Source organism: Oncorhynchus mykiss, chromosome 7 (genome assembly GCF_013265735.2).
Source record: "Oncorhynchus mykiss isolate Arlee chromosome 7, USDA_OmykA_1.1, whole genome shotgun sequence".
Taxonomy (NCBI): domain Eukaryota; kingdom Metazoa; phylum Chordata; class Actinopteri; order Salmoniformes; family Salmonidae; genus Oncorhynchus; species Oncorhynchus mykiss.
The window spans coordinates 43,164,611-43,188,881 of NC_048571.1; the positions used below are offsets into that span (position 1 = coordinate 43,164,611).

The window sequence follows — 24,271 nt, forward strand, 5'->3', positions numbered from 1 at the left end:
TAGAGCAAAAGTACAGGAGAAAAGCACGTGTACAGGAGTAGAGCACGGGTACAGGAGTAGAGCACTGCTACAGGAGTAGAGCACGGGTACAGGAGTAGAGAACGAGCAAAGGAGTAGAGCAAGAGGAAAGGAGTAGAGCACGGGTACAGGAGTAGAGCACGGCTACAGGAGTAGAGCAAAAGTACAGGAGAAAAGCATGGGTACAGGAGTAGAGCACGGGTACAGGAGTAGAGCAAAAGTACAGGAGAAAAGCACAGGTAAAGGAGTAGAGCACGAGGACAGGATTAGAGCTCGGGTACAGGAGTAGAGCACGAGGACAGGAGTAGAGCACGAGGACAGGAGTAGAGCACGGGTACAGGAGTAGAGCACGGGTACAAGAGTAAAGCATGGGTACAGGAGTAGAGCACGGGTACAGGAGTAGAACACAGGTACAGGAGTAGAGCACAGGTACAGGAGTAGAGCAAGACGACAGGAGAAGAGCACGGGTACAGGAGTAGAGCACGGGTACAGGAGTAGAGAACGAGGACAGGTGTAGAGCACGAGTACAGGAGTAGAGCACGAGGACAGGAGTAGAGCACGGCTACAGGAGTAGAGCATGAGGACAGGAGTAGAGCACAGGTACAGGAGTAGAGGATGAGGACAGGAGTAGAGCACGAGGACAGGAGAGAGCACCGGTACAGGAGTAGAGCACGGGTACAGGAGTAGAGAACGAGGACAGGAGTAGAGCACGGGTACAGGAGAAGAGCACGGGTACAGGAGTAGAGCAAAAGTACAGGAGAAAAGCACGGGTACAGGAGTAGAGCACGGGTACAGGAGTAGAGCAAAAGTACAGGAGAAAAGCACAGGTACAGGAGTAGAGCACGAGGACAGGATTAGAGCTCGGGTACAGGAGTAGAGCACGAGGACAGGAGTAGAGCACGAGGACAGGAGTAGAGCACGGGTACAGGAGTAGAGCACGGGTACAGGAGTAAAGCATGGGTACAGGAGTAGAGCACGGGTACAGGAGTAGAACACAGGTACAGGAGTAGAGCACAGGTACAGGAGTAGAGCACGACGACAGGAGAAGAGCACGGGTACAGGAGTGGGTGAGAGGAAGGGATAGAGGAAGGAAGCAGTGGGTGAGAGGAAGGGATAGAGGAAGGGATAGAGGAGGGAAGCAGAGGGTGAGAGGAAGGGATAGAGGAGGGAAGCAGTGGGTGAGAGGAAGGGATAGAGGAGGGAAGCAGTGGGTGAGAGGAAGGGATAGAGGAAGGGATAGAGGGAGGGATAGAGGAAGGGATAGAAGAGGGAAGCAGTGGGTGAGAGGAAGGGATAGAGGAAGGGATAGAGGGAGGGATAGAGGAGGGGATAGAGGGAGGAAGCAGAGGGTGAGAGGAAGGGATAGAGGAAGGGATAGAGGAAGGGATAGAGGAAGGAATAGAGGGAGGGATAGAGGAAGGGATAGAGGGAAGAAGCAGTGGGTGAGAGGAAGGGATAGAGGAGGGAAGCAGTGGTGAGAGGAAGGGATAGAGGAAGGTATAGAGGGAGGAAGCAGTGGGTGAGAGGAAGGGATAGAGGGAGGGAAGCAGTGGGTGAGAGGAAGGGATAGAGGAAGGGATAGAGGGAGGGATAGAGGAAGGGATAGAGGGAGGAAGCAGTGCGTGAGAGGAAGGGATAGAGGAGGGACGCAGTGGTGAGAGGAAGGGATAGAGGAAGGGATAGAGGGAGGAAGCAGTGGGTGAGAGGAAGGGAAAGAGGAGGGAAGCAGTAGGTGAGAGGAAGGGATAGAGGAAGGGAAGCAGTGGGTGAGAGGAAGGGATAGAGGGAGGGAAGCAGTGGGTGAGAGGAAAGGATAGAGGAAGGGATAGAGGGAGGGATAGAGGAAGGGATAGAGGAGGGAAGCAGTGGGTGAGAGGAAGGGATAGAGGAAGGGATAGAGGGAGGAAGCAGTTGGTTAGAGGAAGGGATAGAGGAGGGAAGCAGTGGGTGAGAGGAAGGGATAGAGGAAGGGAAGCAGTGGGTGAGAGGAAGAGATAGAGGAGGGAAGCAGTGGGTGAGACGAAGGGATAGAGGAAGGGATAGAGGAGGGAAGCAGTGGGTGAGAGGAAGGGATAGAGGAAGGGATAGAGGGAGGGATAGAGGAAGGAAGCAGTGGGTGAGAGGAAGGGATAGAGGTAGGGATAGAGGGAGGAAGCAGTGAGTGAGAGGAAGGGATAGAGGAGGGAAGCAGTGGGTGAGAGGAAGGGGTAGAGGAAGGGATAGAGGGAGGAAGCAGTGGGTGAGAGGAAGGGATAGAGGAGGGAAGCAGTGGGAGTGAGGAAGGGATAGAGGGAAGAAGCAGTGGGTGAGAGGAAGGGATAGAGGGAAGAAGCAGTGGGTGAGAGGAAGGGATAGAGGGAAGAAGCAGTGGGTGAGAGGAAGGGATAGAGGAGGGAAGCAGTGGGTGAGAGGAAGGGATAGAGGAAGGAAGCAGTGGGTGAGAGGAAGGGATAGAGGAAGGGATAGAGGAGGGAAGCAGAGGGTGAGAGGAAGGGATAGAGGAGGGAAGCAGTGGGTGAGAGGAAGGGATAGAGGAGGGAAGCAGTGGGTGAGAGGAAGGGATAGAGGAAGGGATAGAGGGAGGGATAAAGGAAGGGATAGAGGAGGGAAGCAGTAGGTGAGAGGAAGGGATAGAGGAAGGGATAGAGGGAGGGATAGAGGAGGGGATAGAGGGAGGAAGCAGAGGGTGAGAGGAAGGGCTAGAGGAAGGGATAGAGGAAGAGATAGAGGAAGGAATAGAGGGAGGGATAGAGGAAGGGATAGAGGGAAGAAGCAGTGGGTGAGAGGAAGGGATAGAGGAGGGACGCAGTGGTGAGAGGAAGGGATAGAGGAAGGTATAGAGGGAGGAAGCAGTGGGTGAGAGGAAGGGATAGAGGGAGGGAGGCAGTGGGTGAGAGGAAGGGATAGAGGAAGGGATAGAGGGAGGGATAGAGGAAGGGATAGAGGGAGGAAGCAGTGGGTGAGAGGAAGGGATAGAGGAAGGGATAGAGGGAGGAAGCAGTGGGTGAGAGGAAGGGATAGACGAGGGAAGCAGTAGGTGAGAGGAAGGGATAGAGGAAGGGAAGCAGTGGGTGAGAGGAAGGGATAGAGGGAGGGAAGCAGTGGGTGAGAGGAAAGGATAGAGGAAGGGATAGAGGGAGGGATAGAGGAGGGATAGAGGAGGGAAGCAGTGGGTGGGAGGAAGGGATAGAGGAAGGGTTAGAGGGAGGAAGCAGTTGGTGAGAGGAAGGGATAGAGGAGGGAAGCAGTGGGTGAGAGGAAGGGATAGAGGAAGGGAAGCAGTGGGTGAGAGGAAGAGATAGAGGAGGGAAGCAGTGGGTGAGACGAAGGGATAGAGGAAGGGATAGAGGAGGGAAGCAGTGGGTGAGAGGAAGGGATAGAGGAGGGAAGCAGTGGGTGAGATGAAGGGATAGAGGGAAGAAGCAGTGGGTGAGAGGAAGGGATAGAGGGAAGAAGTAGAGGGTGAGAGGAAGAGATAGAGGGAAGAAGCAGTGGGTGAGAGGAAGGGATAGAGGGAGGAAGCAGTGGGTGAGAGGAAGGGATAGAGGGAGGAAGAAGTGGGTGAGAGGAAGGGATAGAGGGAGGAAGCAGTGGGTGAGAGGAAGGGATAGAGGGAGGAAGCAGTGGGTGAGAGGAAGGGATAGAGGGAGGAAGAAGTGGGTGAGAGGAAGGGATAGAGGGAGGAAGCAGTTGGTGAGAGGAAGGGATAGAGGAGGGAAGCAGTGGGTGAGAGGAAGGGATAGAGGAAGGGAAGCAGTGGGTGAGAAGAAGGGATAGAGGAGGGAAGCAGTGGGAGAGAGGAAGGGATAGAGGAAGGGACAGAGGAGGGAAGCAGTGGGTGAGAGGAAGGGATAGAGGAGGGAAGCAGTGGGTGAGAGGAAGGGATAGAGGAAGGGGTAGAGGGAGGAAGCAGGGGGTGAGAGGAAGGGATAGAGGAGGGAAGCAGTGGGTGAGATGAAGGGATAGAGGGAAGAAGCAGTGGGTGAGAGGAAGGGATAGAGGGAAGAAGCAGTGGGTGAGAGGAAGAGATAGAGGGAAGAAGCAGTGGGTGAGAGGAAGGGATAGAGGGAGGAAGCAGTGGGTGAGAGGAAGGGATAGAGGGAAAAGAAGTGGGTGAGAGGAAGGTATAGAGGCAGGAAGCAGTGGGTGAGAGGAAGGGATAGAGGGAGGAAGCAGTGGGTGAGAGGAAGGGATAGAGGGAGGAAGCAGTGAGTGAGAGGAAGGTATAGAGGAAGGAAGCAGTGGGTGAGATGAAGGGATAGAGGAAGGTATAGAGGGAGGAAGCAGTGGGTGAGAGGAAGGGATAGAGGAGGGAAGCAGTGGGTGAGAGGAAGGGATAGAGGAAGGGAGAGAGGGAGTTATAGAGGAAGGGATAGAGGGAGGAAGCAGTGGGTGAGAGGAAGGGATAGAGGAAGGGATAGAGGAAGGGATAGAGGGAAGAAGCAGTGGGTGAGAGGAAGGGATAGAGGAGGGAAGCAGTGGGTGAGAGGAAGGGATAGAGGAGGGAAGAAGTGGGTGAGAGGAAGGGATAGAGGGAGGGAAGCAGTGGGTCAGAGGAAGGGATAGAGGAAGGGATAGAGGGAGGGATAGAGGAAGGAAGCAGTGGGTGAGAGGAAGGGATATAGGAGGGAGAAGTGGGTGAGAGGAAGGGATAGGGGGAGGGAAGCAGTGGGTGAGAGGAAGGGATAGAGGAAGGGATAGAGGAAGGGATAGAGGGAGGAAGAAGTGGGTGAGAGGAAGGGATAGAGGAGGGAAGCAGTGGGTGTGAGGAAGGGATAGAGGGAAGAAGCAGTGGGTGAGAGGAAGGGATAGAGGGAAGAAGCAGTGGGTGAGAGGAAGGGATAGAGGGAAGAAGCAGTGGGTGAGAGGAAGGGATAGAGGAGGTAAGCAGTGGGTGGGCGGAAGGGATAGAGGGAGGAAGCAGTGGGTGAGAGGAAGGGATAGAGGAAGGGATAGAGGAAGGGATAGAGGGAGGGATAGAGGAAGGGACAGAGCGAAGAAGCAGTGGGTGAGAGGAAGGGATAGAGGAGGGAAGCAGTGGGTGAGAGGAAGGGATAGAGGAGGGAAGCAGTGGGTGTGAGGAAGGGATAGAGGGAAGAAGCGGTGGGTGAGAGGAAGGGATAGAGGGAAGAAGCAGTGGGTGAAAGGAAGGGATAGAGGAAGGGATAGAGGGAAGAAGCAGTGGGTGAGAGGAAGGGATAGAGGAGGTAAGCAGTGGGTGAGCGGAAGGGATAGAGGGAGGAAGCAGTGGGTGAGAGGAAGGGATAGAGGAAGGGATAGAGGAAGGGATAGAGGGAGGGATAGAGGAAGGGATAGAGCTAAGAAGCAGTGGGTGAGAGGAAGGGATAGAGGAGGGAAGCAGTGGGTGAGAGGAAGGGATAGAGGAGTGAAGCAGTGGGTGAGAGGAAGGGATAGAGGGAGGGATAGAGGAAGGAAGCAGTGGGTGAGAGGAAGGGATAGAGGAAGGGATAGAGGGAGGAAGCAGTGGGTGAGAGGAAGGGATAGAGGAGGGAAGCAGTGGGTGAGAGGAAGGGATAGAGGAAGGGATAGAGGGAGGAAGCAGTGGGTGAGAGGAAGGGATAGAGGAGGGAAGCATTGGGTGTGAGGAAGGGATAGAGGGAAGAAGCAGTGGGTGAGAGGAAGGGATAGAGGGAAGAAGCAGTGGGTGAGAGGAAGGGATAGAGGGAAGAAGCAGTGGGTGAGAGGAAGGGAAAGAGGAGGGAAGCAGTGGGAGAGAGGAAGGGATAGAGGAAGGAAGGAGTGGGTGAGAGGAAGGGATAGAGGAAGGGATAGAGGAGGGAAGCAGAGGGTGAGAGGAAGGGATAGAGGAGGGAAGCAGTGGGTGAGAGGAAGGGATAGAGGAGGGAAGCAGTGGGTGAGAGGAAGGGATAGAGGAAGGGATAGTGGGAGGGATAGAGGAAGGGATAGAGGAGGGAAGCAGTGGGTGAGAGGAAGGGATAGAGGAAGGGATAGAGGGAGGGATAGAGGAATGGATAGAGGGAGGAAGCAGTGGGTGAGAGGAAGGGATAGAGGAAGGGATATAGGGAGGGATAGAGGAAGGAATAGAGGGAAGAAGCAGTGGGTGAGAGGAAGGGATAGAGCAGGGAAGCAGTGGGTGAGAGGAAGGGATAGAGGAAGGTATAGAGGGAGGAAGCAGTGGGTGAGAGGAAGGGATAGAGGGAGGGAAGCAGTGGGTGAGAGGAAGGGATAGAGGAAGGGATAGAGGGGGGGATAGAGGAAGGGATAGAGGAGGAAAGCAGTGGGTGAGAGGAAGGGATAGAGGAAGGGAAGCAGTGGGTGAGAGGAAGGGATAGAGGGAGGGAAGTAGATAGTGAGAGGAAAGGATAGAGGAAGGGATAGAGGGAGGGATAGAGGAAGGGATAGATGAGGAAAGCAGTGGGTGAGAGGAAGGGATAGAGGAGGGAAGCAGTGGGTGAGAGGAAGGGATAGAGGAAGGGAAGCAGTGGGTGAGAGGAAGGGATAGAGGGAGGGAAGTAGATAGTGAGAGGAAAGGATAGAGGAAGGGATAGAGGGAGGGATAGAGGAAGGGATAGAGGAGGAAAGCAGTGGGTGAGAGGAAGGGATAGAGGAAGGGATAGAGGGAGGAAGCAGTTGGTGAGAGGAAGGGATAGAGGAGGGAAGCAGTGGGTGAGAGGAAGGGATAGAGGAAGGGAAGCAGTGGGTGATAGGAAGGGATAGAGGAGGGAAGCAGTGGGTGAGAGGAAGGGATAGAGGAAGGGATAGAGGAGGGAAGCAGTGGGTGAGAGGAAGGGATAGAGGAGGGAAGCAGTGGGTGAGAGGAAGGGATAGAGGAAGGGATAGAGGGAGGAAGCAGGGGGTGAGAGGAAGGGATAGAGGAGGGAAGCAGTGGGTGAGATGAAGGGATAGAGGGAAGAAGCAGTGGGTGAGAGGAAGAGATAGAGGAGGGAAGCAGTGGGTGAGAGGAAGGGATAGAGGGAGGAAGCAGTGGGTGAGACGAAGGGATAGAGGAAGGGATAGAGGAGGGAAGCAGTGGGTGAGAGGAAGGGATAGAGGGAAGAAGCAGTGGGTGAGAGGAAGAGATAGAGGGAAGAAGCAGTCGGTGAGAGGAGGGGATAGAGGAGGGAAGCAGTGGGTGAGAGGAAGGGATAGAGGAGGGAAGCAGTGGGTGAGAGGAAGGGATAGAGGAAGGGATAGAGGAGGGAAGCAGTGGGTGAGAGGAAGGGATAGAGGGAAGAAGCAGTGGGTGAGAGGAAGGGATAGAGGGAGGAAGCAGTGGGTGAGAGGAATGGATAGAGGGAGGAAGCAGTGGGTGAGAGGAAGGGATAGAGGAAGGAAGCAGTGGGTGAGAGGAAGGGATAGAGGAAGGGATAGAGGAGGGAAGCAGTGGGTGAGAGGAAGGAATTAGAGGGAGGAAGCAGTGGGTGAGAGGAAGGGGTAGAGGAAGGGATAGAGGGAGGAAGCAGTGGGTGAAAGGAAGGGATTGAGGAGGGAAGCAGTGGGTGAGAGGAAGGGATAGAGGGAGGAAGCAGTGGGTGAGAGGAAGGGATAGAGGAGGGAAGCAGTGGGTGACAGGAAGGGATAGAGGGAGGAAGCAGTGGGTGAGAGGAAGGGATGGAGGAGGGAAGCAGTGGGTGAGAGGAAGGGATAGAGGAAAGGATAGAGGGAGGAAGCAGTGTGTGAGAGGAAGGGATACAGGGAGGAAGCAGTGGGTGAGAGGAAGGGATAGAGGAGGGAAGCAGTGGGTGAGAGGAAGGGATAGAGGAAGGGATAGAGGAGGGAAGCAGTGGGTGAGAGGAGGGGATAGAGGAAGGGATAGAGGGAGGGATAGAGGAAGGGATAGAGGGAGGCAAGCAGTGGGTGAGAGGAAGGGATTAGAGGGAGGAAGCAGTGGGTGAGAGGAAGGGATAGAGGAGGGAAGCAGTGGGTGAGAGGAAGGGATAGAGGAGGGAAGCAGTGGGTGAGAGGAAGGGATTGAGGAAGGAAGCAGTGGGTGAGAGGAAGGGATAGAGGAAGGGATAGAGGAGGGAAGCAGTGGGTGAGAGGAATGGATAGAGGAGGGAAGCAGTGGGTGAGAGGAAGGGATAGAGGAAGGGATAGAGGGAAGAAGCAGTGGGTGATAGGAAGGGATAGAGTGAAGAAGCAGTGGGTGAGAGGAAGGGATAGAGGGAAGAAGCAGTGGGTGAGAGGAAGGGATAGAGGAGGGAAGCAGTGGGTGAGAGGAAGGGATAGAGGAAGGGATAGAGGGAGGAAGCAGTTGGTGAGAGGAAGGGATAGAGGAGGGAAGCAGTGGGTGAGAGGAAGGGATAGAGGAAGGGAAGCAGTGGGTGAGAGGAAGGGATAGAGGGAAGAAGCAGTGGGTGAGAGGAAGAGATAGAGGGAAGAAGCAGTCGGTGAGAGGAGGGGATAGAGGAGGGAAGCAGTGGGTGAGAGGAAGGGATAGAGGGAGGAAGCAGTGGGTGAGAGGAAGGGATAGAGGAAGGGATAGAGGAGGGAAGCAGTGGGTGAGAGGAAGGGATAGAGGGAAGAAGCAGTGGGTGAGAGGAAGGGATAGAGGGAGGAAGCAGTGGGTGAGAGGAATGGATAGAGGGAGGAAGCAGTGGGTGAGAGGAAGGGATAGAGGAGGGAAGCAGTGGGTGAGAGGAAGGGATAGAGGAGGGAAGCAGTGGGTGAGAGGAAGGGATTGAGGAAGGAAGCAGTGGGTGAGAGGAAGGGATAGAGGAAGGGATAGAGGAGGGAAGCAGTGGGTGAGAGGAATGGATAGAGGAGGGAAGCAGTGGGTGAGAGGAAGGGATAGAGGAAGGGATAGAGGGAAGAAGCAGTGGGTGATTGGAAGGGATAGAGTGAAGAAGCAGTGGGTGAGAGGAAGGGATAGAGGGAAGAAGCAGTGGGTGAGAGGAAGGGATAGAGGAGGGAAGCAGTGGGTGAGAGGAAGGGATAGAGGGAGGAAGCAGTGGGTGAGAGGAAGGGATAGAGGGAGGAAGCAATGGGTGAGAGGAAGGGATAGAGGGAAGAAGCAGTGGGTGAGAGGAAGGGATAGAGGAGGGAAGCAGTGGGTGAGAGGAAGGGATAGAGGAAGGGATAGAGGGAGGAAGCAGTGGGTGAGAGGAAGGGATAGAGGAGGGCAGCAGTGGGTGAGAGGAAGGGATAGAGGGAGGAAGCAGTGGGTGAGAGGAAGGGATAGAGGAGGGAAGCAGTGGGTGACAGGAAGGGATAGAGGGAGGAAGCAGTGGGTGAGAGGAAGGGATGGAGGAGGGAAGCAGTGGGTGAGAGGAAGGGATAGAGGAAGGTATAGAGGGAGGAGGCAGTGGGTGAGAGGAAGGGATACAGGGAGGAAGCAGTGGGTGAGAGGAAGGGATAGAGGAGGGAAGCAGTGGGTGAGAGGAAGGGATAGAGGAGGGAAGCAGTGGGTGAGAGGAGGGGATAGAGGAACGGATAGAGGGAGGGATAGAGGACGGGATAGAGGGAGGGAAGCAGTGGGTGAGAGGAAGGGATAGAGGGAAGAAGCAGTGGGCAGCTCAACCACCATGGAAAGTTCGAACAGGTCTCTGGACATAATGTTTTTTTTTTTTCAAGGAACCAAAGGGGGACATTAGAATCTGTTTTTAACTAGCCAGGCTGGCGTGGGGGTTTACCTCAGGATGACCTCTAGCAGTGTGCTGGGATAAGCTTGAGGTGGCGAGGCAAGGGTCATGGGGTGTGTCAAGGGCTCGGCCTCAGCAGCGACCATGTTAATGATGACCGATGTCCTCCAATTAGACGTGCTGACAGGCCCTAAAGTGCTGTGTCATTAATCACGAGGGCCGCCTTGAACACCGAGAAAATCATGCCGTGATTTATAGCATAGCTAGCTCCTCTGTCTGTCTGTCCCCACATTTCTCTCTATCTCCATCTATCTCTTTCCTCTCTCTCTCTCTCTCTCTCTCTCTCTTTCTCTCTCTCTCTCCTCGGCCTCTCTTCATCTCTTTCTCTCTCTCCTTCATGTCTCTCACTTTCTCTCTCCTCCAACTCTCTCTCTCTCTCTCTTCCGCCTCTCTTCATCTCTTTCTCCCTCTCCTTCATATCTCTCCATCTCTTTCTCTCTCTCCTTCATCTCTCTCCTCCCTCTCTCTCCATATCTTTCTCTCTCTTCAACTCTCTCTCTCTCCTCAATCTCCTTCTCTCTCCTCAATCTCTCTCCACCTCTTTCTCTCTCTCCTTCATCGCTCTCTCCTCCATCCCTCTCCATCTCTCCATCTCGTTCTCTATCCGCCTCTCCATCTCTCTCTCTCTCTCTCTCTCTCTCTCTCCTTCTTTCCTTTGTGCTTGGGTGACCTAGAGAATTCTTGGATCTTGGATTTGGTTCTGATAGCTAATCAATCAGGTGGCCTGGTACAGTAGCACAAAGCGGCGTGTGACCTGAACACCAACCCGGAAGGACTATTGACTGACCAGGGAGGGGGGGGTGGTCTGTAGTTGACTGGTATTAACGGTGACAAGACAAACATGAAATCTGTCTGTCTCTGGTAGTTACTGTATAGCTACTTATGAATTGATACTGGGAGCCTACATTGATTTGTGGCTGGGTGTTCCTTGGCCCTGCATTGTGTCATTGGACGAGGTAAAACACAAGGAGTGGTGCTGAAGTCCAGAGTTTGACTCAATCTCTTGGGAGGAGAGTAGGAGCTGCAGTCACTGTCACATGCACAGTAGACATGTGGGGTTAAATTACTCCGTAAACGATAAGGGTTAGGTACTTCCGTTTGAGTTAGTCATTTAAATTCACCAGGGTTCGGAAAGTTGAGGTTAGGTACTTCCGTTTGAGTTAGTCATTTAAATTCACCAGGGTTCGGAAAGTTGATGTTAGGTACGAGGTACTCGACAGTTGGGGTGAGGGTACTTCAAGGTTTGACAGGTGAGGTTTAGGCATAGTTCGGGACAGTCAGGGTAGGTACTTCGGGGTTTGACAGGTGAGGTTTAGGCATAGTTCGGGACAGGCAGGGTAGGTACTTCGGGGTTTGACAGGTGAGGTTTAGGCATAGTTCGGGACAGGCAGGGTAGGTACTTCAGGGTTTGACAGGTGAGGTTTAGGCATAGTTCGGGACAGGCAGGGTAGGTACTTCGGGGTTTGACAGGTGAGGTTTAGGCATAGTTCGGGACAGGCAGGGTAGGTACTTCGGGGTTTGACAGGTGAGGTTTAGGCATAGTTCGGGACAGGCAGGGTAGGTACTTCGGGGTTTGACAGGTGAGGTTTAGGCATAGTTCGGGACAGGCAGGGTAGGTACTTCGGGGTTTGACAGGTGAGGTTTAGGCATAGTTCGGGACAGGCAGGGTAGGTACTTCGGGGTTTGACAGGTGAGGTTTAGGCATAGTTCGGGACAGGCAGGGTAGGTACTTCGGGGTTTGACAGGTGAGGTTTAGGCATAGTTCGGGACAGGCAGGGTAGGTACTTCGGGGTTTGACAGGTGAGGTTTAGGCATAGTTCGGGACAGTCAGGGTAGGTACTTCGGGGTTTGACAGGTGAGGTTTAGGCATAGTTCGGGACAGGCAGGGTAGGTACTTCGGGGTTTGACAGGTGAGGTTTAGGCATAGTTCGGGACAGGCAGGGTAGGTACTTCGGGGTTTGGGATTGGGTAGGCATACTCCAGGGTTTGACCGAATCTCTTGGTAGGACATTTAGTGGGAGCTTGGTCACATGCATGGTGCTGGTTCCAGCCCCGTAACACTCAACACTCAACAGTCACAGGAGTCTCAGAAGCGCACTAACACACACAGACAGCCCGCGTGCCTGTGACCAGGGTGACAACAAGACGTACAGGGGAGCAGGACGGGCAGGACTTGGGAGGACATACCGCTGTACTCACATAGTCTGATTCCGCTTTCGAATCATAGTACTCCATGTCGCTCTCCTGCGGCGGAAAAGAAAGGTGGAGAGAGAGGTGATGAGAGAAGATATAGCAGTGACTATGTCCTCGAGGCTCTTCCGCCGGTGTACGCTGTATGGAGATGTCAAGGTTATATTCAGACACACTAGACAGCATGAGAATATAATCAGCATCACAGGACACCGGGGAGGTAGTGCGATGAGAGATGGGGCTGTTGAATGTGGCAGATCTCTGAGACACGCTGTGTTCTAACGCAGCCGGGATGCTATCTAGTAGTGCTGTGACGCAATGGGAAATACGGGGTTGTATGCACGGCATGCCTTACTATGGTGCAGTGGTTGGTAGCTGGATTTAGGATGAGTATAGAGTGCTATATTGGGATATGAGTGGAATGTGCTAGCATTGTTCCCTAGCGCTCTTATCCACTGCCTATTGTCTGTCGAGTTCGTGGTAAACGGCAGCTCTCTCATCTCAGAGGAGAAAGAAAAGAGAGAGCGAGAGAACAGGACGGAAGCCAAGTTCATGGCAGCACACTCCCTGTATGCACCAACCCCCCCCCCCCCCCCCCCCCCCCCCCCCGAGCCCAGCCCCACCACATGGTGCGGGCATGCCAGGGCTGTGTGCGGCGTGGTGCGGCTTCCGTCTGTGGGGCCCGCCTCATTACCATTTCGGAGGGAGCCTGGGTGAGGATGCGCACTCAAGGGCGCGGGGGTGACTGGCTCTCCCCCTGTGGAAGAGCTCTTGTCCAGCTCTGGCTCTCCCCCTGTGGAGGAGCTCTTGTCCTGCTCTGGCTCTCCCCCTGTGGAAGAGCTCTTGTCCAGCTCTGGCTCTCCCCCTGTGGAGGAGCTCTGGTCCTGCTCTGGCTCTCCCCCTGTGGAGGAGCTCTTGTCCAGCTCTGGCTCTCCACCTGTGGAGGAGCTCTTGTCCAGCTCTGGCTTTCCCCCTGTGGAGGAGCTCTTGTCCAGCTCTGGCTCTCCCCCGGTGGAGGAGCTCTGGTCCTACTCTGGCTGAGAGAGCCCTCCACACACACTCACATGCCCACAACCGCCCACTGCTCTCTCACTCCTTCTCTTTCTCTCTACCACTGTCTTTTCCTCTTGCAGTCACCCACACTCTCTCACTCTCTCTCTCTCTTTAACTCTTTGTCTCTTCCCCTCTCTCTCTCTTCCACTCTCTCTCTCTTCCACTCTCTCTCTCTTCCCCTCTCTCTCTCTTCCACTCTCTCTCTATTCCACTCTCTCTCTTCCACTCTCTCTCTATTCCACTTTCACTCTCTTCCACTCTCTGTCTCTTCCACTCTCTCTCTCTTCCACTTTCTCTCTCAACCACTCTCTCTTCCACTCTCTATCTCTCTCTTCCACTCTCTCTCTCTTCCACTCTCTCTCTCAACCACTCTCTCTTCAACTCTATCTCTCTCTTCCACTCTCTCTTTCACTCTCTCTCTCTTCCACTCTCTCTCTCTTCCACTCTCTCTCTCAAATACTCTCTCTCTCTTCCACTCTCTCTCTCAACCACTCTCCCTCTCAACCACTCTCTCTCTCTTCCACTCTCTCTCTCTTCCACTCTCTCTCTATTCCACTTTCTCTCTCTTCCACTTTCTCTCTCTCTCTCTTCCACTCTCTCTCTCTTCCACTCTCTCTCTCTTCCACTCTCTCTCTCTTCCTCTCTCTCTCTCTTCCACTCTCTCTCTTTCACTCTCTATCTCTCTCTCTTCCACTCTCTCTCTCTTCCACTCTCTCTCTTTTCCTCTCTTTTCCTCTCTTCCACTATCTCTCTCTTCTACTCTCTCTCTTCCACTCTATCTCTCTCTCTCTTCCACTCTCTCTCTCTCTTCCTCTCTCTCTTTGAGACATTCCAGACCACATGTGACCATGACCAGAGCCCAGGCTGACCTCCAGCACTAATCAGGGAGTCAGTCATCAGCCAACTAAGACCGGCTCAGCTCAGTCCCAAACAACCCACACAGACAGAAAGCCACACAGCCTGACTCAAACTCCTATTGACACTAAACATGAGACAGGCCTTGCCCGGACACCGCTCCTGTCCTTGGGAGCGGCAGAGGCCTCCGGACAGGGGAGCAGGGAAGGAAGAGAGCAGGGGAACCAAGTCGAGGCCTGTTGTCCTCCAGTACCAGAACACACTGACCCTGCCTCCTCTCTCTACTCAGCAGACATACATGATGTGGGTGGGCAGGGGAAGAAGGAGTAGAGGATGATGGAAGGAGGTGGAGCTAGGTTAGTTGAGGGATGTAAACAGGAAGGCATAAATAGACAGTAGTAAAGATGTGAGTGGTGGGTGTGGAAAGCAAATATGAGCGGGGGGGGGGGGGGGCAGTCGGAGCTAAAAATAGCATGCCTAGCAGGCAGGGAGGCAGGAGGGAGGCAGCCAGCAGAGTTGTTGTGTCTCTAGTGATGGCGGTGGGATCTGTGTTTATACAGGTCCCCTACAGCATGTAGAGTGCTTGTATCGTAACAAGCACGGGAGGTCCTCTGTGCTCGTGCGTCGACGTGCCACCGTTCGCTGTACATGTTCCAATGACTTCCTGTGTTGTATGTTTCGGTGATTATCCCTCGGCGCTAAGACTGTTCCTCCGGGTAACTGGGTTCACGTCCTATTATCTCACAACGAGAGCGAGAGACTCGTGGGCTCTTCATACAGCGAAATGTACATTACACACGCGCGTGCTGACCCGCCCGCGCCCTAGGCCACTGTGACCCGTCAGATCCCCCTAGGCTGAATGGCCATCTGGTGTGGCTGGTCCCCGGTCTCTGAGGGCCCAGGGCCTGGGTTAAACACACATCTAATAAAGCACACTGCCAGCAATTACTCTCTCCCAGTGTAAACACACACACCGACGCAGGCACACGGCGCGCTCTCGTCGAGAACGGCACGCCAGCACGCATGCGCACAAATTCACACACACTCCCCCCCCACACACACACACGCCCCCCCCCCCCCCCACACACACACTCCCCCCACACACACACGCAGCATTCACACAAAAACAAAATGGTATCAGTAAATGGAATCTATCTTGCTGGAGTGGACCAACACATTTCCAGCAGAATACAAACACTAAGGTCATGTGATCATCCCCAGCCCCTCCCGCCTCCTCACCCTTATCTCAATCTTCTTCTTTTCTCCACCCTCTCCCTAATCTCTCCTCCTCCTCTCCGCCCTCCCTGTCCTATCTTCATCTTTCCCCATCTCCCTCCCCTCGAAACCAGCCTTCTCTCCCAATTTCAGAATCGAGCGAATGCAGTGCAGTGGCAGGTTAGATGCCCACTGTTGCTATAGAAACGGTCCCCTTTGCTCTAGATTACGATGTGACTTTGTGTGTTTCCTCACCATGTCCACTGCTGTAGGTCTGCCTGTCTGTCTGACTGAACATGTCCCCCTGAATGGACCTCTATTGTTTCTCTTATCCACTATCAATAACTGGAACAAACGACTATTAATTCATTTTATATCTAATTCTACATCTGAGAAGTCTCATACGGGGGGATATTTTACCTTCTATCCCCTACAATAAGTACAAACAACAGAACAAGACAGGGATTATAACAATCCATAGAGCATATGAGAGTAAATAATAACAAACCATTGAGCATATGAGAGTAAATAATAACAATCCATAGAGCATATGAGAGTAAATAATAACAAAACATAGAGCATATGAGACACACACACACACACACACACACACACACACTAACATCCTCACACACACACACACACACACAGCATTTATGCTGCTGCTGCCATACTGTTTATTATTATTATTATTATTTATCTTGCACTTTCTCCTAATCCCCTGGGTACATGTACGGTACATATCTACCTCAAACTGCTCCACTATCCCTGCCTATTGGACATGTGATACTGGCACGGACCCTGCACATAGCTTCCTCTCTAATTTCTTGTGTTTCCTTTCTCCTAGATTGTTTTACTGTTTCGATATTGATTACTGCACGGTCCGGTGGAGCAAGTTAACATTTCACTGTACTTGAGCATGTGATAATAGAACTTGAACACACGCACAATTATGACGAGTCACTGAGCAGAAACTGTGGGTGCTTTCCAGACCATGGTACTCCAGCAATCATCCCTAGCACCATGATCCTTAATGGAACCTGGCATTATATCACAAACACACACACACACACACACACACACACACACACAAATATACTCTGACTCTGATATGCTGACTTTTCAGGAAGGACCTGCCAGAACGATAAGCCAACGTGATAGGTCTGCAGAAAGGAAGTGCCTATGTAAAGCCGACCTGTTTGGAAGGTATATACAGCCTCTCTGTTGTCTTTATCTTCCTGCCTCCGCTCCAATCACTCTTTGTCTCTATCCATCTCTGCCTCGGTCTATAAACGGCTCTAGTACAAATATTATGAAAATAAATGGAAATATGAAAAGCCATATATGATTGTTGATTTTCCTATTCAACAAAAGCAATAGGGTTTGAAATGACTGCAATGCTCTCTAAATATAGTAACAAACAAATTATAAATGACTTACGATAAGATTTCACTTTTCTTATAACTGCAAAATAAATATGATCATACTTAGTGACAGTACAATATTGGCACCATTTCACATTTGACGACAGATAATTTTCTCCTCAACGTCCACCGAGCGGCGCAGAGACACCATTCAAATGTGCGCAGACTCGTTACAACTTCAGCTTCGAGCACAATGTGATTTTATCCATCTGTGACCAAGAGAAAGTGGTCTTGTTTCAATCCTATACAATTACTTTGTTGTTGTTTGTTTCTTCATATTAAGAGCTCTAAATCCGTCTGAGAATATCACCGGGAGAAGGAACCCCCACTGTTGGATCCGCCTGACTATCCATGTTCGTATGCCGTCTCCCAGGCTGGGCTCATCGCTCAGAGGTAGATTCAATTGATTATTTGTCTGGATAGGCCAGAAAATATGACACATCACTTCCTGTGCAAATGTGGGGTCTGAAACCTGACTCCAAGTCAGCTCCACTGACAGAGTGGTAGCAGAGAGCAGACAGATGGGGCTTTCTGGCACTATAAGGCACTGGACCCTACGACTTTCACAGAGCGCTCTTTAGACCAAAATGTCAGTCGGAACTGGTCCAGAACCAGTCAAAGACCCCCATACAGGGGACTTAACTTCAAAACCTGAAAAGTAGTTGACTGACATGTCATTTCATTGGGGAGACTAGAGGCTCTCATTTCAGCTGCTGTTATGTCGGTGCAAGTGCCAAACATAGTTTACAATTTCAGCATTTAAAAACTGGCGCTCTAGCATTTCTCCACCGCATGCACCAGATTCAGCAATTTACTGGTAGCTAACCGTGTTCCGTACACATTTTGCGTAAACGAGGCTGCAATGAAAACTTATGGGACTGCAACGACTTTGTTGGCATCAAAATCTGGGGTGTGAACTACGTTTCTAGTCAAGCGTTGATTGACATGGTAATGGACCAATAGTATAGGAGAAAAGTTGAAAAAACTGACCCCTCTGACGCGGTATGTTACATGGTGACGTGTCACGACGTAATGTACAGCACGCATTATGCAACTCATTCTGTGCTGTACAGCGTCTTTCCACCAGGGGTAGCCCTTCTCTCGTAGATTAAAAACAAGAATTTATCAATGGTGAGTGTAAAGTTAATAACTCGTGAGTTCATCAAAATGTAATTCAATCAATAGTACATTTTTCGCGTCTTCACTGCGAGCCATCACGACTCTAAAAAGCCAGTTTATCCTATTCAAATTCAACACAAACCTTCAAATAGGTATGTAATGAGACATTATATAAACTCATTTTTAGTGTTTTATTTACATTTTAGAGGCGATAAGTTGGACAAATCAGGTGAAAAAAGCAATTTCCCCACACGACATATCTTTCCCTTTCACTATCACTCAGTAGCCTTCGATTCCCCCTCCACCATTTTTAAAAAGACTTGGTGGAGCTCCATTGCTTTCTTCAATCATGCAGAGACGGGCAGCATGAATGTCTCGGCATTGGTTTTGCTAAAAAAGGGGATAGATTGTGCTTTACGCTGGTATTAATATTACTACTTTGGGAGCTAAAATAAGGTCAAGTTTGCAGAACACTGTGATGTACGGAAGCTCGCTAGCTACGGTTACCTGTCTAATATCAGCTCGCTAGCTACTGTTACCTGTCTAATATCAGCTCGCTAGCTACGGTTACCTGTCTAATATCAGCTCGCTAGCTACTGTTACCTGTCTAATATCAGCTCGCTAGCTACCGTTACCTGTCTAATATCAGCTCGCTAGCGCTGAGGCGGGAGCGGTTGCAATATCAGAGGTATGTCACAAAACGCAAAAGTGACAATTCCATGCAGCGCATATCGGGAGATTTAAGACCAACGGGTTTTAGCGGTAATGCGGTTGGTAATGGCATTGATCTTGTGAGCGAGAGAGGAGATGTGCTTTTTGTTCCGCTAACCCTTGTATTAATAAACAGAAAAAAAGAATGTTTTTCCATTTGGTTTCATTTGATTAAAAAAACAAGCATTATAGCCCAATGTGTCCACCAAGTAACCAAGCATATCAATAAAGGTTTGGCTCATGAGACTGCTTAATAAGTACATTTTGATCACCAAAGCTTTATTTAAAAAATCAATTGGGAGCAGCAAAAAAGTGAGCAGACATCCCCTTTTTATCTATGTATCGTGTAGGCCTACATTATTTTAGCCAGCTCTCGATCTGGACATATGTACAAACTCCTCCATGTACATGTCCATATGCCCATCATGAAACGTGAGAGGAGATAATGCTGGTGACCATTGTATTTAGAACTTATTTTCCCGTAACAATTGCTTGTTTTCCGTTTCATATGATTAAAAACCAAGCCTATAGGCTATAACTGTAAGGATCGACGCTGGTAGAGACGAGAAGCAGGTACAGGGAGTGAACATTTAATGGCAATGACGGGGAACAGAACAGCTCAGCGTCTGGACATGAACACATAACAACATTAATGCAGCCACAGGGAACAAAGGGACGATCAACAAAGGGACGGAGTCCAGGTGAGTCCAATGAGCGCTGCTGCGCGTAATGATGGTGACAGGTGTGCGTAATGAAGGTCAGCCTGGCGCCCTCGTTCAACAGCTATCCACAGTGTCTTTTTTATCATGTCAATTTGAGCTATTTAGAGATATTGTAGCAGTCAAAAAAATGTTTTTCTTGGTAATTGTTTAAGTTGACTTTTGTGACTCCCCATCCCGGATCCGGGTGCGTAATCATCGCAGGACACTAATTAGCATAACGCAACGGACATAAATATCCCTAGAAAATATTCATATTCATGAAAATCACAAATGAAATATATTGAGCCTTTTGTTAATAGCCTTTTGTTAATCACCCTGTCATCTCAGATTTTCAAAATATGCTTTACAGCCAAAGCTAGACAAGCATTTGTGTAAGTTTATCGATAGCCTAGCATAGCATTATGCCTTGCTAGCAGCAGGTAACCTTGTCACAAATCAGAAAAGCAATCAAATTAAATCGTTTACCTTTGATGAACTTCGGATGTTTTCACTCATGAGACTCCCAGGTAGATAGCCCAAGTTAATTTTTTGCAGTCACTTAAACGGCGAAAAATATTCCAAATTAGCTCCATAATAGACAGAAACATGGCAAACGTTGTTTATAATCAATCCTCAAGGTGTTTTTCTAATATCTATTCGATAATATATCCGTCGGGACAATTCATTTTTCAGTAGGACCGATTGGAGTAATGGCTACCTCTGTATTTTACGCGAGAGTCACCCTGGGAGACATCAGGTGACCACTTACGCAATGTAGCCGCCTACGGCTATTCTTCAACATAAATGCGTAAAACTACGTCTCAATGCTGTAGACACCTTGGGGAATACGTAGAAAGCGTAAGCTCGTTGATAGGACATTCACAGCTCAATAGGGACTCATTGGAACGCAGCACTTTCAAAATATGGGGCACTTCCGGATTGGATTTTTCTCAAGCTTTCACCTGCAACATCAGTTCTGTTATACTCACAGACAATATCTTTACAGTATTGGAAACGTTAGAGTGTTTTCTATCCAAAGCCGTCAATTATATGCATATTCTAGCATCTTGTCCTGACAAAACATCCCGTTTAAAACGGGAACGTTTTTTTCTCCAAAAATGAAAATACTGCCCCTAGAGTCGCAACAGGTTAAAAAACACATTTCTAAGAATGATTCACCATCCTGGCTTTATGACGAGAAAGTCCAGCTCTCATGCAATGCAATTTAGGAGCTGTCTTGTTATTTCTGCATTAAAGTGAATGCGATCTGTAAGATGGTTCCATTATGTTTATAAAACATTATATTTGGATCTTTATCCAGCTACTGCGAAAAGTTTTAATGTGTGTAAAGCCCTAGATTTTCTGTGTTCTACGGGGAGAAATGATGTTGCCTGTAGTTCTATGTTTTTAGACATAGCCTATTTAAAACAAGTTGTTCTTTCATTTTGATCAGAATATGATTCAGATTATTCACACTATTTTTAGGCCCTATAGTGAATTGAATCTTGCTTATTGACAGGGTTTGTCATGTCCATGGCTCAGCCATAATGAAATGTACAATAAACCTTAATATCAGTGTGATGCTTTGATGGTCAGCCGTTAAGGCAGTGCGCCGATATTTCCATACAGGGGCATCAGTTGAGTATGGCAGGCTCCATACCCTAGCTCAAGACCAATAATGTAAAAGTACACTCTTAGAAAAAAGGGTTCCAAAAGGGTTCTTTGCGGAGTGATAGAGTTCTACCAAGAACTGTTTTGATAAGAAACACCCTTTTTCGGTTCATTGTAAGGTAACCTTTAACATCCTAAGAATTTTTTGGGGAAGAAAGGGTTCTTCTATGATCGTTGGATGGCAAGGACGATTATTTGGAAGCCAATAAAGGCTTCTAAATACAGGTTGCGGGTGATTAACAATTACACTTGTTGGCTATCCTAACTCTGGCTGGATTCCAATAGGAATTACACATAACTTTGTATGCCAGCATAAAGTGACTTGCAGGCCTGATGTGGCCTGTAAACCGGGAGATTCCTAACACCACAGTGTTAGGTGTATAACTAGGCCCTCAAAGAAAGGCCTTAATGTATTGTCATAAATAATACCGTTTTAAAGGCTAATAAAACTGGTGGAGCAGTTCATAGAGGGTTCTAGGAAGAACCCTCCCAAGATAAAATTGATCTTGGTAGAACCCTTCATAGAGGGTTATAGGTAGAACCATGTACATGGGGTTCTATGAAGAACCCTACTGCCACGACTTCCACCAAAGGTGGTTCCTCTCCTTGTTCGGGCGGTGCTCGGCGGTCGGCGTCGCCGGAGTACTAGCCATCACTGATCCATTTTTCTTTTTCCGTTTGTTTTGTCTTTGGTTCATTCACACCTGGTTTTCATTTGCTTTAATTTCTGTGTGTATATTTACCCCTGTTCCCCGCTTAGGTTTGTGCGGGACTATTTTCATGTTGCTCGTTGAGGTTTTCCTCAGTTTATTCACGTGTGTACAGTGTTGTAGGAAAAGTAAGGGCCGTTGTTTTTCTCCTTCCGTGAGTGACTGTGTGTTCCTATGTCTTGGGCGTTTATTGGTATTGCACCTGACCCATTTTTGGACTTGCCTGTTAAAGACGCTAATTTGACAGCTCTGCTCTCCTGCGCTTGACTAGCTCAAGTACAAAGGCGCAACACCTATATAGATGGTTTTAGATTTTTTTTAAACTCCGCAAAGGGTTCTACCCGGCACCAAAAATAGTTTCCCTATGGAGACAAACCGAAGAACCCTGTATGGTTCTACTTAGCACCTTTTTTTCTAAGAGTGTAGGCTACAAAAAAAAGTTGACTAAAATCCTTCCAATCCCGATTAAAATGCAACGGCTGTTTAGCGTATGGTATCGGCTAGCTGGCTTTAGGACCATCCGGAGCTTCGCTCTGAACTAGACGCTGCCAGCCTGCACACCATTCTCTCAGAGACCAGAAACGGTGACATACAGGTGTTTGCTTTGATGGTCAGCCGTTAAGGCAGTGCGCCGATTGCTTTGAATTTCATGTCGGCATTGGAACTCTGCCTTGTAAGCCTGTTTTTATGCACCGGTTACTTTCACATTGATGTCGGCATAGGCGGTACGTCCAATAGGCAAGGGGAAGATAAAGCTTCCACTAAAGTAAATGTAATTAAATGAGCCAAAATTAGCTATAGAAATACTCGTGCCTATACATCAATAAATACAAATCATTCAAAACACTATACCAGAGAGCATTATTTGGCTAGAGTGGGGTGATTAGATTCTTATAAAAATGTGTTGTTTGGTCAGCGAGGTTCGCAAATAGCGTGCCAAATAGCTGATTGTTGATTTGCAGTGGATAGTGAAAAGCAGTTAAATAGGCCTAAGCCTATTTAAAACGGTTTAGAAAGCAAATGGCTGTGGCTGAAAAGAGAATGCAAAGAAAATACTCAAATCTGTCTCTAGTTATCAAAACTCCCAATTGAGCGAACAGTAGCTGGGTCATTCTTAATATGTGGTGCATGTAGGACCTCGTAACTTTTTTAGTATTCTATCAGACAAAAGGATCCAACAAAAATGTGGTGCATTTTCCAACTTCTTAAGTGCATAATTTAACATGATGGAAATGTGGAGCTTACATTGAGCTAGCAATAATGGTCAACAGATGAAAATAATTTGTACTTTTCTATTCAACATATGTTAACATTTAGCAATTTGGTACATTTTCACTATAACTCAGCCTAACAGGGTGGACATTTAAGAGTGGGACATACAGACAACAAAATAAATAATCCGCTCACACAGGAGTTATAAAGGCATAGTTCAATAATTCTGTGGATTTTTGAAAATGTTTTAATTATTTTTTCACATTTGAATTTATCGGGGAATGCAGCAACCTCAGCACCCCTACTTCCCGCGGCTATTCAGAGTAGGAATGAGCCAGGCCCTGTATTTTATTGGCAACAGCTGAGAGCATCTGCCATATCCCCGTGAGTGTGTATCCCCGGTGAGTACTCATATTCACTGCCTTTATCATCGGATCAGTACCAATAACCAGGTTTCCATCCAACCTTTTTATGAGAGTAAAGTGCAAGACGGATAAAAATCGGTAAACTTTCCAAATGCCGAAAAAACTAAATACGCTAGACAAGGTAGGGTATTTTTGTTTCGGTAAAATGTTATTATGGAAATAATTTTATGCGCAAATATTAATATATTAACCACCATACCGAAGTAAATGTTGAGTCACGCAATGACATTGTGTGTTGTGTGGTCCTCCCACTACGACTCGTCGGAAAAGCATGATGTTTATTATGGTACAGATGAGATAAATGGTGAATTTCACAGGGTGGTGAAAGTGCTGATGCTCCTTTTCAATAAGTATGGAGGGTTTTATTCTGGTAACATGATCATCGACGCTTGTCTGCCGTTGGACAAATACAAATAATATCGCTCTTTTGTCCATAATAATCTCAGAATATAGGCTATATGTGCTCTCTAGCCAACAGCCGCAATCTGCACCCTGTTGCCAAGAGCGCTCGTGCCAATACCAGAGTGGGGCACACTCGTTATATAAAGCAAACCATCAGTGTTGAAAATGCAATGGACACCCATTTAACATGTATTTTTTAGTCGGTATATGAGAATTTAACCGCAAAATATATGTGCATGTTCAACTTTAAATTGTGTTTTTCAAAAGATGATTGCCGAATAAATGTGAAAGTACAAGTGATGTCATCACGCAACTATAAAGCTCCACATCACATTTAATTGTAAATGCCTACTGCTTGCCCTTTAAAAAAAAAAAATAATTATTACTATAAATATTATGTTTCTTTGCATGACAAGGATTGTCCTGACTTTCAAGAATGGTTGGCAATGAGAATGGTTGGCAATGAGAATGGTTGGCTGGCAAGTTTCACCATCCAATTATTTCAGGTCTACAGGAGTGCATGTTTCACCATGGCAAGGAGACTAGAAATAGATAGGTGGGAGGGCATACAGGTTGTTGCCAATGTATTAATGCGCCATTTGCTTAAATGGGTAATTGAAACACTTCAACCACTACATTTGTATTCGACACTGTAGGTTTATGCGAAGGAGAGACAGCGAGAGAGAGAGAGAGAGAGAGAGAAAGAGAGAGAGAGTTAGCTGCATAGCCGGTGGGAAGCAGGGTTGCTGAGGGTGACAAAACAGTCTATGGTGAGCTGTGAGGGCGGGAGGGAGGCCTAGGGCGCGGCTTTCTCATTGGCATGCTGGCTGTTTCTGGGCTTTTAAGCGATTAGGGAACTGCTGAGACGATGGCGTCCACATATACTGTAGCTCCATGCAGATGTTCATTTGTATGCCAATAAGCAAATATGCCCTAAGATTA

At 49.1% G+C, this 24,271-nt stretch overlaps 1 protein-coding gene across 4 annotated transcripts in view; it reads right to left on the reverse strand.

The window, feature by feature from the left end:
- Window positions 1-24,271, reverse strand: part of LOC110527806 (voltage-dependent calcium channel subunit alpha-2/delta-2) — a 294,926-nt gene that overhangs the window by 129,969 nt on the left and 140,686 nt on the right. For 3 of the 4 annotated variants that reach the window (XM_036983281.1, XM_036983283.1, XM_036983280.1), the window contains exon 5: window positions 11,841-11,885. The exons of the other annotated variant lie outside the window; for it this stretch is intronic. In XM_036983281.1, coding sequence (XP_036839176.1) covers window positions 11,841-11,885 — 45 coding nt within the window. The remainder of the gene's footprint in view (window positions 1-11,840; window positions 11,886-24,271) is intronic. 4 annotated transcript variants of the gene reach the window in all.